This window comes from Rhincodon typus, chromosome 22 (genome assembly GCF_021869965.1).
Source record: "Rhincodon typus isolate 14 chromosome 22, sRhiTyp1.1, whole genome shotgun sequence".
NCBI lineage: Eukaryota > Metazoa > Chordata > Chondrichthyes > Orectolobiformes > Rhincodontidae > Rhincodon > Rhincodon typus.
In genome coordinates, this window is record NC_063353.1 from 15,040,915 (window position 1) to 15,056,467 (window position 15,553).

Below are 15,553 nucleotides of genomic sequence, written 5' to 3' on the forward strand. Positions count from 1 at the left end.
TGCACTGAATTCCCTGACCAATAAAGGCAAGCATGCCATTCGGCTTCTTTACCACCCTACCTACATGTGTGGCCACTTTCAGGGAGCTATGGACTTGATCCTTCTGTGTATCAATGCTGTTCAAAGTCCTGCCATTAACTGTATACTTTTCCTTAACATTTGATCTCCCAAAGTGTAGCACCTCACACTTACATTGATTAAACTTCACCTGCCATTTCTAATCCCATATCTACAACTGATCTATATCCCACTGTATTCTTTGACAACTTTCCATACTATCCACAACTCCACTGATCTTTGTATTTTCTGCAAACTTACTAACCCACCCATCTACATTTTGATCCAAGTCATTGATATATATCACAAATAGCAGAGGTCGCAGTATAGATCGCTGTGGAACACCACTAGTCACAGACCTCTAGTCTGGGTGTCCCCTACCCTGGGGAAAAGACCTTGGATCTTCACCCTATCCATGTCCCTTATGATTTATAAACTTCTATAAGGCCACCCCTTAGCCTCTGACTCTCCAGTAAAAATAGCCCTAGCCTATTCAGCCTTTCCCTGTAGTTCAAATCATTCCTTACCCAGTCTGGTCTACATGTGATACCAGATCCGTAGCAAAGTGGTTGGCTCTTAACTGTGCTCTGAACTGGTTCTGACAAGCCAGTCAGCTCAAGTGGCAATTAAGGATGGGCAATAATTGCTGTCTGAGCCAGTGATGCCCACATCCCATGGACAAATTAAAAAAGATGCTCCCTCTTTAAGATGTCCCTTTCTTCAGGATCCAGATTCCCAACTACTAGGCCCTCACCTTGCTCCACAATAATCCCTCACCTGCCCATCTGCTGCTTGTCAAATTATCTTAGTGAACTCGGGCATAATGTGGCATCTCAACTGATTTGGGAAGACAGTAACTACTTGTAATTGTACTTAATCTCCTAGCTCCTCAGCTGACAACATTTGCCTTTGATGGGCAGGCCAAATGGCCTACTCTTGTTCATAATCTGTATGTACACACTAACAGCTCCTCTCCTGTCTGGACACACTGGAAAATGTAAGGTGTGTGAGGATCACTATACCCAGATCTGATAGTTTTGCTAGTTTTCTACTGGAGTTATAGGAGAATATTTACAAAAACCAAAACCTTAACCTTCTGGGTTTCTGGAGCCTTTTGGATCTTGTTTTACCTGCATCTATTTTACGACAATGAGAAGAGCAAATTACATGTACGTATATTGTACCTTTAGCCTAGAAATCACTCCATGCTGCTCTGGACATCACATTCTGAACGTCCAGTGCCAAGCATGGTATTACTGAATTCAGTGGGATGCAAGGGCCTCAGCAAATTTGGCAAGTTTACTTTGGACTTTCCATTGGCTGTGCAAAACCCCATTAAATAGGAGCTGTTGCTGCTAAATAAAAAACAAATTTAAAACCAGCGTTTACAAACATTTCTCTCTTCCTGATTTGATCACGGATCCAATGGCAGCTGTGTATAAGCACCATTATATTAAATGAAATTCTTGCACTGTAAGACAATGTATGGTGTAAATATCAGAAACTTATAGTAGCTATAATCTCCCAAATGTGAATACTGGTAAAATTTAAAAAATGCTAAATTATAGAAGTGGTAAAACAAAATATTGCTGAACTATTTGATGATCTCTAAATTAATTTCTATTTATGTCTGACATTTATTGTATAGAAAAATATGCTAGAGAGCATTGCTCCCTCTTAAAAGAACATGGTGGCTATTTTTCCATATGTCATTCTTCAGTGAATTACAAGAAATACTATGAGGTACGAACTCTGCCTAAATATTTTCAAATATATTATTAAATTTGCTATTACATTCCATGTTTCACGATAACTAGAATAGAATATTTATCCAGTGATGGTCACACTGACTTAATTATAGTTTGTAATGTTGTGACAGATTATTGTGATCTCTAACTCTGCTGTTCCATGTTGGGATAACTGGGTGGGATATATAGCTCTGAAATTACACTCTTGAGCCCTCAGGATACACTCTTATTTTGTCACCTCTTGCAGGTGAATTGTGTTGCTGATTCAAAACATGTTGTGAATACGAAACTTATGTCTTCTTTCTTCTTCAACACCCCAAGGGTTGTCATTATCAGCTGCAGATACAAACGTATCAAAACAATGAACACCTTAGATGCTGGATTAGGATCCTCTGGTCACACAATCTCTATGTAGCATTTTACTATGCTGCTGCTAATCATTATCATGGTGAATTGTACAACATCAAACATCCCGTATAAAGATAACAATTTATGTTAATGATGTGTTTTCAGCATTTTCAAATATCCAAAGGTGCTTGACATCATAATCTGACAAAAATATAGTTGACCAAATGCTAGGTCAAGGAGATCATACATTTAAACAATAGCTTCATTGCAACAAAGTCTCTTTGAAACTCCAATTTTTGCAACTTATCATCTTTTTAATTCTAACATTTTCTATCCTTTCTTGGTCCAGTGTGGATGATCTCACAGTTAAGTTAATTTTCCACAATTTTGCCCATGTCTAATAAATCTAGTTGAGATTTTAGAGGAAGTGGCAAAAACTGTAGAGAGGGGATTGTATTTGCAAATAACTTACATAATTTTCCAGATAATGTTTGATAACGTTCCCCATAAGAAAGTGTTAACTGAAAGTAAAGGCCATGAAATTTAAAGTCTAATTGAGGCCTGATTGAATGGTAAAAGGTAAAGATAAGGAATAGTGGCTCAGTGGTTAGCACTGCTGCCTCACAGTGCCAGGGACTCCATGTCTGCTTGGGTTTCCTCGGGGTGTTCCGGTTTCCACCCACAGTTCACAGATGTACAGGCCATGCTAAATTGCTTATAGCGTCCAGGGATGTGCTGGCTCGTTTAGGCATGGGGAATGCAGGGTTATAGGGTAGGGGACTGGGTCTGTATGAGATGCTCTTTGGAGGGTTGGTGTGGTCTCAATTGGCTGAATGGCCTGCTTCCATACTGTAGGGATTCTATGAATAGCATTTACTTGATTTGCAGGGAAGAACTAATGATTCCCCATAAGAATTTTTGCTGGGGCCTCAGCCAGTCAATATATTTATCAATGGCTTAGTTAACACAGCAGAGTTCCCAAATTTGCCAACAACTCAAAAGATTGGTATCATAAAGGGATAAAAAAAACATATAATTTCAAAGAAGCATTGATAAACAGGCAATACTGTGGGAAATGGATATCAACACACATAAGTGTGAAGTCACCCATTTTACTCTAGAAAATGGTAGAGTCTTAGAGTCATAGAGATATATAGCATTGGAACAGACCCTTTGCTCCAACTCATCCACGCTGACCAGATATCCAATATAAATCTAATCCCATTTGCCAGCATTTGGCCCATATCCCTCTAAACCCTTCCTATTCATATACCCATCCAAATACCTTTTAAATGTTGTAATCATACCAGCCTCCACCACTTCCTGTGGCAGCTTATTTCATATATGCACCACCCTCTGCATGAAAAATTTGCCTCTTAGGTTTCTTTTATATCTTTCCCCTCTCACCTTGCCATCTAGTTTTGAACTCCTCCACCCAGGGAAAAGACCTTGCCTATTTACACTATCCATGCCCCTCATGATTTTATAAACCTCTATAAGGTCACCCCTCAGCCTCTGATGCTCCAGGGAAAATTGACCCAGCGTACTCAGCCTCTCCCTATAGCTCAACCCTCCAACTCTGGCAACATCCTTTGTAGATCTTTTCTGAATCCTTTATAGTTTCACAACATCTTTCCTATAGGAGGGAGACCAGAATTGAATTCAATACTCCAAAAGTGGCCAAAGCAACGTCCCATACAGCACCAACATGACATCCCAACTTCTATACTCAATGCACTGACCAATAAAGGCAAGCACACTAAATGCCTTATTCCCTATCCTATCTACCTGTGACTTCACTTTCAAGGAGCTATGAACCTGCACTCCAAGGTCTCTTTATTCAGCAACACTCCCTAGGACCTTACCATTAAGTGTATAAGTCTTGCCCAGATTTGCCTTTCCAAAATACAGCACCTTACATCTATCTAAATTAAACTCCACCTGCTACTATGGCCCTTTGGCCCATCTGATCAAGGTCCCATTGTACTCTGAGGTAACCCTCTTTGCTGTCCACTACACCTCCAATTTTAGTGTTATCTGCAAACCTAGTAACCATATCTCCTATGATCACATCTAAATCATGTATATAAATGACAAAAAGCAGTGGACCCAGCACCGATCCTTGTGGCACACCGCTGGTCACAGGCCTCCAGTCTGAAAAGCAAACCTCTACCACCACTCTCTGTCTTCCACCTTTGAGCCAGTTCTGTACCCAAATAGCTAGTTCTCTCTCTACACCATGTAATCTAAACTTGCTAACCAATCTACCATGAGGAACCTTGTTAAAAACCTTACTGAAGTCCATATTGAACACATCCACTGCTCTGCCCTCATCAATCCTCTTTGTTTCTTCTTTAAAAGACTCAATCATGTTAATGAGACACAATTTCACAAGCAGAAAGCCATGTTGACTATCCCTAATCAGTCCTTGCCTTTCCAAACACATGTAAATCCTATCCCTCAGGATTCCCTCCGACAACTTGCCCACCACCGATGCCAGACTCAGCAGTTTATAGTTCCCTGGCTCTTCCTTAGCACCTTTCTTAAACAATGGCACCACGTTAGCCAATCTCCAGTCTTCCCACCTCGACAGTGGCTATCGATGATACAAATATCTCAGTAAAGGGCCCAGCAATCTCTTCCCTCACTTCCCACAGAGTTCATGGGTACTCCTGATCAGGTCCTGGAGATTTATCCACCTGGATTCAATTTTTTAACATGGTGAAAAGATGCAGCTGTAGAAGTCAAAAGAGGTTGAGGGATCCATATAATTAGAACATAAAAATACAGCAGCCAGTTATAAACGGTAATCGAAAAGACTAATGGAATGTTAATAAACCAAAATACTTTGGATGCTGGAGATCTGAAATTAAAATTGCTGAAGAAATTCAGCATCTGTGGAGGGTGGAAAACAGAATTACCATTTTGAATCTGAAGTGACTTAGAGAAGAGTCAGATTGGACTCAAAAGGTGATCTTTGTTATTTCTGCACAGATGCTGTCAGGTATGGTGAGTTTGTTAAGCTCTTTCTGTTTTTATTAATTGAGTGTTGACACTTTCTAATGAGAATATGCAGGGGAGGAAGCTTTGCTCCAGCTACACAAAAGTTTAGCTAGATTACATCTGGAGATAATCTCTGGGCACTGCATTTGGAAGGATATATTAACCTTGGAAGGACAGCACCACAATTTCGCCAAAATGTTGCCAGGCTGCAAAAGTTATGAATTAGATTATGGCTATGAATAATGAATGAGATTAAAATAAATTCGGCTTGTATTCCTTGGAATATAGAAGAAATATAACAAATCAATTGAGATTTTTAGGAATTTGAAATGACTGGATACAGAAACTATTTCTGCCAAGGGAAAAAAGGGTCTAACACAAGTGACGTAAACTTATAATCAGAGTCAGAGGAATAGTGGAAGTGGAGAATCTGTCGTTCATTTAATAATTTTACATCTGAGATTGTTGTGTTGCTACCCAAGTGTATTGGAATTATGGAGCCAATGTGGGTAGATGGTGTTAGGGTACAAATCAACTGGATCTCATTGTATGGTATAGCAGGATCAGAGGGCTAAAAACCTTTTCATATTCATTATAAAGCACGCTTTTAGTATGTTAACTGTTCAATTCTAAAGTTTGGGGCATCATGGTATTTGCTGTTTAGCCCCAGTAGATTTGAAGATTTTGTCTCAAGGTCCATCCTTTATGATTATGTTCCACAGAAAAGATTTTAAAGAGAGAAAGGTTGGGTTTAAATAACGCCTTTTCTTACCTCAAGTCCTGCTGAAGCATTTCACTACCAAATAAATGTGTTTTTCTTTTGAATCGTATTCACCTGCTGTAATGTAGAAAGGAGGCAGACAGACAGTGTGCAGCAGATCCCACAGACAGACATATAATAGTGACCAGATAATCTGTTTTAGGGATGTAGGATGTTGACCAAATCACTGAGAGGACACGCCTGCTTTTAGAACATAGAACAGTACAGCACACTACAGGCCCTTTGGCGCACGATGTTGTGCCGAGCTTTTACCCTAAACCTAAGGTCTATCTAACCTCCACCCCTACCTTATACTATCATCCATATGCCTATCTAATAGCTGCTTAAATGCCCCTAATGAGGCCGACTCCACTACCCTCTCCGGTAATGCATTCCACACCCCTACCACTCTCTCAGTAAAGAACCTACCTCTGACGTCTCCCTTATATCTATCTTCATTCTCTTTAAAACTATGCCCCCTCATTATAAACACCTCCACCCTAGGAAAAAGTCTCTGGCTGTCCACTCTATCTATACCTCTGATCATTTTGTACACCTCTATCAAGTCAGCTCTCATCCTTCGTCGTTCTAAAGAGAAAAGCCGGAGCTCTCTCAACCTTTCCTCGTAAGACCTTCCCTCCAGTCCAGGCAGCATCCTGGTAAATCTCCTCTGCACCTTTTCCAACGCTTTTCTTCAAATATTGCCATATTACCTTGTGTATCCACTTGGGAGGGCAACCAGGGACTCATTTAGACAGGCTACTAATACTCTTGAGTTGGAAAGTGAGGCACAAATGGAGTTATACCAAGCAGAACAAACAACAAATGAAATACTTGTTCACATAAATGGAATGAAAATCAGGGTCTCTTCCACCCAAAAGGATGCTGAGTCAACAGAAAATTTAATGATTCAAACAGTAGTTTTTTATTAGATAAGAAGATGGAGCAAAGGTGGGTGAATGAAGTTCCATTATGATATAATTGAATGGTGAAACAAGAAGGAGGAACTGAATGGTTAATTCATGTTTCCATGTCCATAAGTAACAACAGGAATAGGAGAAGCATGAACACACAAGAGCAGCAGGAAAGAGTTTTGACGTAGGTTTTTGGCAAACACTTTATTGAATCAATAAATAAAGGCAAATATTGCACTTTCTGAGTCCACTTAACACTTTTCTCAGACTCATTCACTGAAGCTCAACATATCCATGTCTAAGATTGCAATCAGAATTCTGATTTCACAATTGCCATCTCTGAAACACAACTACATTTATCAAATTTTCGAAATTGGACATTTTCCATGATCATAACATTGTTTTTCATATCTGATATTGTTACAGAATCAATGTCTACTATAATTGTACTTCATATTTCTTCATTTCCTTTCTTTTCCAATTATCTGTCAGTTGCATTGCACTGCTAATGTGACATTCCTATTCAAAAATGGAGGAAGGCAAAAAGTAGGTAACTATAGGCTAATTAGCCTAACATCTATTGTTAGAAAGATATTGGAATCAATTATTAAGGAAGTAATAGCAGAACATTGGAAATATCATAATTTAATCAAGTAAATTCAGCATAGAACTTTTTGAGGCAGTCTCAACCAGAGTGGATAGAGGGGAACCAGTAAATGCATTGTATATGGACTTATAGAAAACATTTGGCAAAGTACCTCACAAAAGGTTAAGTTATAAAATAAAAGCCCACAATGAGGCAGTATATTGACATAGATAGAGAATTCCTCATGGGCAGGAAACAACAACAGGCAGTAAGGGCTTTTTTTTCAGTTTGGTGACCTGTGACCACTGGAGTTCCACAGGGATCAGAGCTGGGACTGCAATTGGTTACAGAAGATATTAATGACTTGGTGAAAGGAATTGAATGTACTGTAGCCAAAGTTGCAGACAACACTAGAATAAATGGAAAGGTAAATTTTGAGAGGGATACAGTTTACAGAGAGATATTGATGGGTTAAATAAATAGGTAAAAAGTTAACAAATTGAGTATAATGTGGGAAAATGCAAAGTTGTTCATTTTGGAAAGGAGAACAAAAGAACATATGATTATTTAAATAGAGAGAAACTATAGAAAGCTGCAACATAGAGGTACTTGGGGGTACTTGTGCATGAAACTAGGGGAAGCCAGCACACAGGTGCAGCAGGTAATTAGGAATACTGATGGAACTTTGGGTCTTATTTCAAGGACTTTCCAGTATAAAAGTGGGGAGATCAACTGTATAAGGTGCTGGTGAGACCACATCTGGAGTCTGTAAGTTGTTTTGGTCCCCTTATTTAAGAATATATATAATTTCTTTGGAGGCAGTTCAGAGAAGGTTCACTGAGATAATCCCTGGTATGGAAGGATTGTTTTATGAGCAAAGTTTAACCAGGTTTGGACTCTAATCACCGGAGTTTAGAAGAATGAGAGGTGATCTTGTGAAACATATAGAATTCTTAAGGGCTTGACTGCTGAGAGGATGTTTCCCCTCATGGGAGTGTCTAGGACCATATAGCAAATAAAGTGGTATGAATTTAAGATTAAAACGAGGAGGAATTTCATCCTTGAGGTTTGTTAGTTTTGGAACTTCCTGCTACAGAGAGCTGTTGGGGCAGAGTTCTTGTGTAAATTTAAGGCTGAGGTGGAGAGATTACTGATCAATAGGAGAATCAAGGGTTATGGGGTAATGCCAGGAAAGTCGATGTGAGGAATGTTGAATCGGCCACGATCCTATTGAAAGATGCAGTAGACTCAAGGGGCCAAACAGCTTCCTCCTGTTCCTATTTGTTATGGTCTTATGCATTAACAGGGTCTGCCTCAATAACTGAATATAATAGTGTTCTATTTTCTTACAACGAACACGGAGAAAAAACAAAATAAATCACCTAACTTCCCTTCTTCATTGTCTTAATTGCAATTATTTCCCTTGTTACTGATTCCTGAGCCATAGGATCCATCACAGATTTTTTATATATATGTTTGAAAGGCCAAGCTAGATCATTAGTATAATTTAACATTGTAATGTTCTTATGTGTATTTGAATTTGAATAAATGGTGTGACCACACAGTTTATAAAACTTTGCAATAAAAAAAGCTCCCTTGACTATGCCCATTTCCTCAGATGTGCGTAGATGCCGCATGCACCTGCCAGAACATTGATGACTGTATCTGTGCAGCATTTGAAGGATATGCTCATGAGTGTGCTGCAAGAGGTATAATTGTGGTTAACTGGAGAAAAGATATATGCAGTAAGTTATCTCATTTGTATTTGTAAATCAGCAATGTTATGAAGTGATTATAAATACAAGTATAAAATACATGTTGATACATAATCTGAAAAGTATTATTCAACTGAGGCAGGGCCTAAGTCAGCAACAGATCATCCTGGCTAGGCCAAAAGGAGGCCCTAGAGGGCCCTAGAGAATGTGACTCCTATATTTCATTTGCAAAGGCCAAGTGGCTTAATTCCCATTCACAATTCGTTGAAATAGCATGAGTGACATTGCCAGAGATAGGAATAGACCTGAAACTTGGATAAGTCACCTGGGGAGTTCTACAAAAAGGGAAAAAGAACAAAGATATCTGGTGTGGTGAAGATCTAAACTTTTAATATTCCCTTTATGTTGCCTGGAGGAGCAATTAGGGTGGGAGTGGGTCCAGATGATTATTCTCACTCTTCTGAAGCCCTAAAAAAAACAGCTAACTAACTTTGGGACCTCTTCTGTGTTTGACTGCACATTTCAGTTGTTTATGATTTTAACTTGTTGCCTGCAGTGCAGGCAAGACTAAATGCATCCAATTATACTTAAATTTTTAAGAAACTGCTTAACTCTCTGAAAGTGGTGGGTTTTGAATAAGTTAAAATCTCAATAGTATTTGAAGTGCAAAACATCCTCTGAAAAATCAGTTTGCATTTGAATATTTTAAAATTGATAAAAGTAGTTCAAGTTTCAATCAGTCATTTGCAAAAGCAGTTATGAATAAATGCATTACTTAGTCAAAAAAATTATGCTTCACTTCAAAGCATCAATCTCATATTTTACTGTCTACAGAGACAATCACTTTATTAAGATGTGTGTTTATTTGGATCAACTTCAATGAAATACTTTTGTTACAATTCCATGACTGATGTATGTATATTTGTTTATAGGAGTAAATTGTCCTGAAACTAATGAGTTCCTGTATGGTATGAAAGCCTGCAATCAGACCTGTAGGTCATTAGTAGAGCACGATTTTACCTGTGATATTGAAGATGTCCTTGTCAGTGGTTGTGGCTGTCCTGAAGGATTGTACCTAGATGACTTTGGGGACTGTGTGGACAGATTCAGCTGTCCATGTAAAATTGGTGATACGATTATTAAACATGGCCACGGTACAGCTATTCAAGGTACCATTTGGTAAGTTGTTTTGCTGCATTCAAATAAATTAAGTATCAATACTTGAGCAAATATAAAATGGAACTAATGTTTTCCTTTATTCAGCTATTGTAAAAGTGGAAGTCTCAGCTGTGCTGACCAAAAATTGAGCACTCCCAAAATAGGTAATCTGTTTTCTTTAATTTCTTTCAAAATTGTTAGTACGGTAAAAGAAGCTTATTTTCACTCCAATTTTATTGCATTCTGTTTTTTTCAGATTGCCAAGGAAAACTATTTTTGAACTGTACTGAAAATAATAATCAGTGTGTAAAGTCATGTCAAAATTTAAATGTGCCATGTGTAAGTAACCTTCAATTGTACTAAATAGTAACTTTTACTGTAGATCGAAGGGGCATAAGTATTTTTTAAACAACTAATTTGGGATTTACAGAAAAAGATTCATTTAAATACTCTTGTTTTGTCAGTGGCATATATAGTTTTACTATTGCCTGTTTTGGCTAGATTTAATTAATGAGGACAGATTACATAAAACTAATTTGTATTTTCTTGAATTTTGAAGGTTAAGCAGTGATCTAGTTGAGGTTCTATTGAGAGGATAGAGATAAATCTCTTAGGTGACAGAATGCAAAAAGAAGGATGCAGATAATGGGTTAATTGGATTGTCAAGACTGAGGTTAATAAATGTTTGTTAGGTAAGGATTTTAAAATATATAAATCAAAAATGGAGAAATTGAGTTGATATTCAGATAAATCACATTCTAATTGCATGGCAGAGCATTGCTTCTGGGGTTGAATATTCTACTCCTGTTCTTATGTCACTATACAACGAGCTGTCCATACAAGGTCAGCATTGAGTGTGAATCCTGAGGCAATTTTGTATTCCTTAGTCTGGGTAGGAATTCAGATATTGATGGAGGCCAGAATGTTGTAAGATCCACTTCAATGGGTTGGGCCCATATAATAGGTCAGTGTTCTTTGAAACCATTCCTAGGTGGTTTTTCAGGACAAAGAAATGGTGCTTGTGCCAACTCAATGGTCAGTAGATACCTTCTTACTAATCCTGATGAACTCTGGCATTGTCAAAGCTAGATGATCCTGTATCACCGTGCAGCCATTAAGATTATGACAAGGTTATTTTAAACCTACAGCAACCAGATTGATTCATAAAAATACATCAAAAATAAGTTTTAGATCTTATATTTCAGCTTCCCTGGTGCTGGAAAACAACGGTTTTTACATCATACAGCTACTTAGAATCTTTGGTAACCATACTGCAGGAACATTTTTATTAATCAATATTGACTCAGCCTAAAATAAAGATATCATTTGTCTAACAAAAATTTTCAAATCAAGTTTTCACCTCTTTCCGGCACTAAGTTTCCTACAATGTTCAAAATGCTATCCATTAGTGTGAGAGGAATTGAACATAAAAGTGAGGATATTGTGCTTCAGTTGTACAGGATATTGTTGAGACCACATCTCAACTACTGTGCACAATTTTGGTCTCCTTATTTCAGGAAGGATGTAAATGTTGAAGGTGGTTCAGAGAAGGTTTATAGGAGGTCCCCAAATTACGAAAGTCCTATTTCTGAATATTCATAGTTACAAATGTGATTCCATACATGGTTATAATTTTAAATACTCAGCAAATGAATATTTCCTGTACTTACAAAGAACTGCTTTCCATTGTCCTGCATTGTCTTCTGACTTGTGTACAATTTGACTTGCAAAGAGACTCCACTTCCAACAGTGCTAGATTGATAGCTGAACCGAGCAGGTTGTGTTATGAGGAAAGTTTGAGCAGGCTTGTTTTCACTCAAGTTCAGAAAAACAAGAAGAGACTTTATTGAAGTATATAAAATCCTGAATAGTCTTGACAAGATGGACGTGGAAAGGATGTTTCTTCTTTTGCTTAAGTCCAGAACCTGGGGCAACTGTTTTAACGTGAGCGGATACCCATTCAGGACAGAGATCAGGAGAATTTATTTTTTTCTCATCCTCAGGGATTGTCTGTGTGGAGTTTGCACATTCTGCCTGTGTCTGTGTAGGTTTCTCCCGGGTGCTGTGGTTTCCTCCCACACTCCAAAGATGTACAGATTAGTTAAATTGCCTGTGCTAAATTGTCCATTGTATCCAGGGATGTACAGGCTATGTGGATTAGCTATGGGAAATGCAGAGTTACAGGGATAAAGGAGAGGTGTGGGTCCGGGTGGGAGGTCATTTGGCGGGTCAGTGTGGATTTGTTGGGCCAAATGGCCTGCTTCCACACTATGGGGATTCTATGATACTTTGATATCTCAGAGGCTTGTGCAGCTTCAGAACACTATGCCTTGGAAGGCAGTGAAGGTGAAGTTGCATTTAATATTTTTAAGTTGATGGTAGTTAGATTCTTTTTGTACAAAGGAATCAAAGTTTTTTGGGGTGAATGGGAGCATGGAAATCAAAGCACAAACAGATTATCCATTATTATATTGCATTGTAGAGCAGAATTGAGGGGCTAAATAGCATACTTCTAATTCACATGTATACATGTATGTAAAGTATTGCCCTTCATCTCCTTAAAGCCAAGTAAATGTGTTCCTGCTTGTATCTGTCCGAATGGTCAAGTTGAAGATGAAAATGGAAACTGCATTTATCGTGAAGAATGCTCTTGTTTATATGGTGATGTCTATTTTAAACCTGGAGCTGTAATCCACCAGAAATGTAACAATTGGTGAGGCTAAACTTAAATACAAATAACAAATAAAATAATGCATCAACATCTGAGCGACATTATACAATATTGTAACATTGCATTCTTTCTATTCTAGTACATGCAAGGGTGGATCATGGGATTGCTCTAAAAATCACTGTTCAAAGACTTGCTTAGTTTATGGAGATGGCAGCTTTGAAACATTTGATGGACAAAGATTCTTCTTTGATAGCAATTGTCAACACATTTTTTCTCAGGTGAAACCTAATCTCTGAATGTCTGTCATTGGTCTGAAATTGTTGAACCAAGTGTTACAGAGTGGTACATTCCATTTGCACTCTGTTCTTTCTGCCTATGATCTTCTACACTGTTCTAATGAAGATCAATTGATCCTCAAGGAACAATACCTCATCCTTTTGTCAAGTTTAAAACCTTTCCCAAATTAACACTGGACTTCAACAATTTCACATTGTAACCATTGCTCCCATTTTTTTCAGGAGCATCTGTTATTAATGGTTCACATTTACATTTCCCCGGATCAATTTTCCATTTGTTGCTTGTTCCTTTGTGCCATCTCTTTTTCTCTGCCTTGCTCTGTTATCCTTTTATCCATTTAATGCCTTCTGCACTTCACCCTAGCACAGTTCTCTCCTTTCGTTCTTTCTTTCCTTTCCTCCTTCCCTGCGGCTGTACTTGTATAAAGACTGCTGTATCTTTGACTTTTTCCAAAAGTGATGAAATATCATCAACCTGAAATGTTAATTTTATTTTGCTGTCTGACTTGGTGAGTATTTCTAGTATTTTCTAATTTTATTCTAATACTAATGAATAATATTATACTAATCTTCATGTTTATTTTAATTTTCAGACCTCATTGGAGGAAGTTGGTGCATTTAAAATATTAGTTGAGAGTGTAGCTTGTTGTGAAAGGGGTGTGACATGCTCAAGAGTGATCAAAATTTTACTTAAGGTGCGTGGTTTGATTTATAATTATGAAGTAGTTGCGTTTAACATCCAAATGTATTGAAATATGGGTGTGAATTTCATCTCAGTAGCACTGTCACCAAAAACTGATAAGGCACAGCCTTGAAAAGGGCATGTGCATAACATCTCCAGTATGCACTGGAAGTCAGTGAAGTAGTGTTATTCCGACATTTAACCCATATGGGTGATGCAATGCGAGGATTCCTAATTTGATAAGTGAAAGTTCTGCTTGATTCCCTTTGGTGAACTGGAGTTGAAATCCTCCATGCACTTTAACAATGACATGAGGCTGTCAGACCGGCGAGCCAATGCATTAGGTATCTGAGTGTGCATGTCCAATCGCACTCTGTCACAACTGTCTGCAACCTTGCTGTCGAGTGAACTGACAAATGAATCAACCTTTGTCCCTGGATCGGTTGCCACTTTGTTGTCCATGGGCTCATCATATACCGATTCAAAATTTATACTTGCCTCCAAGATACATGAAGTGCAAATATCTGAGCTATTAGCTGAGTGTCAGATTAAATGACACGGCCTCTTCAACATTGCTGTACTGTTGTTCCCTCATATACTTCTGAGGTTCCTGTGCGTGGTGAGCAGTAGTTTTTGGGTTTCTGAATTGAGAAAGTCAAAATGTTAATTTGAGGGAGGGTATTGGGGTGTTAAGGGATAGGGTCATGGTTACACTGTAAAATTTTGGGGCTCACTTTAACTTTGATAGTAAGACCTAAGTGAATTACAATCATAGACTGATTTGAGAGTGCCATTCTAAAAGACAAAGTTATTAAGTATTGAAAAATAACTCCATCCAAAAGCACCCAAGAGCAGGATGCAGGTGAGGTGTATGATAAGAAGGAGAATAATGTAGGAAAACAGCATCTTCTTCAATATTTTCAGTCATGCCAGATATCATGAGCTATGAAGCTGTCACCTTTGTCAGATTCAAGATTCCTTTGTTCCCTATTGGACCTGTTCTGCTTCCTTCTACTATGTTCCACTTTGCCCTGCCAGAAAGCGAGGGAAGAATGTAAGAAGCTGTTTTTTGGGTGATGTGTGTACCATAGCTGAATTACTGGAGGCATATGATAGTATAGTAAGAGCTGAGTATGAGGCTGCTGGGAAATGTGAAACATTAGTGCGGGCTATCTGGATGTGCGCTGTGGTTCCTGCCAGAGAATCCAGCTGGGTAAGTAATGATGCAATAGGTGGTGTCAAATGTTGATACTGTGGCAGATAAGAGAGCTTGGGAGACACAGGAAATCCATGCCACTCACTTTTAATCTCTGAGTCATTAGAAAGTTCTGATGCCTCAAGAAGTGTCAACAAGCCTAATTGACATCTTAAGTCGGGTGTGCCATATTCCCAGTGAGCTGTTCCTTGTCTTCAACTGAATTATGGGATGTCTCCCTGCTACCAGGAGACTGATGAGTGACTTTTCCAATGACTAGATGGGACTGCCTACAATGTTACCTACAATGATTGGATGCAATAAATCTGGCTCATTGTGATTCTCCTTTTGCTCACCACTAATGTATTTGTCATCCTGGAGCTCAAATTTCTACGCTTTAAATTCCTGCAAACTTATTCA

The 15,553-nt window shown here is 38.4% G+C and overlaps 1 protein-coding gene across 1 annotated transcript in view; it reads left to right on the forward strand.

The window, feature by feature from the left end:
• Positions 1–15,553, forward strand: part of LOC125485813 (mucin-2-like) — an 82,935-nt gene that overhangs the window by 10,328 nt on the left and 57,054 nt on the right. Inside the window, exons 9-16 of the mRNA XM_048610574.1 lie at positions 1,706–1,800; positions 9,035–9,161; positions 10,064–10,310; positions 10,395–10,453; positions 10,546–10,628; positions 12,854–13,002; positions 13,100–13,238; positions 13,850–13,951. Coding sequence (XP_048466531.1) covers positions 1,706–1,800; positions 9,035–9,161; positions 10,064–10,310; positions 10,395–10,453; positions 10,546–10,628; positions 12,854–13,002; positions 13,100–13,238; positions 13,850–13,951 — 1,001 coding nt within the window. The remainder of the gene's footprint in view (positions 1–1,705; positions 1,801–9,034; positions 9,162–10,063; positions 10,311–10,394; positions 10,454–10,545; positions 10,629–12,853; positions 13,003–13,099; positions 13,239–13,849; positions 13,952–15,553) is intronic.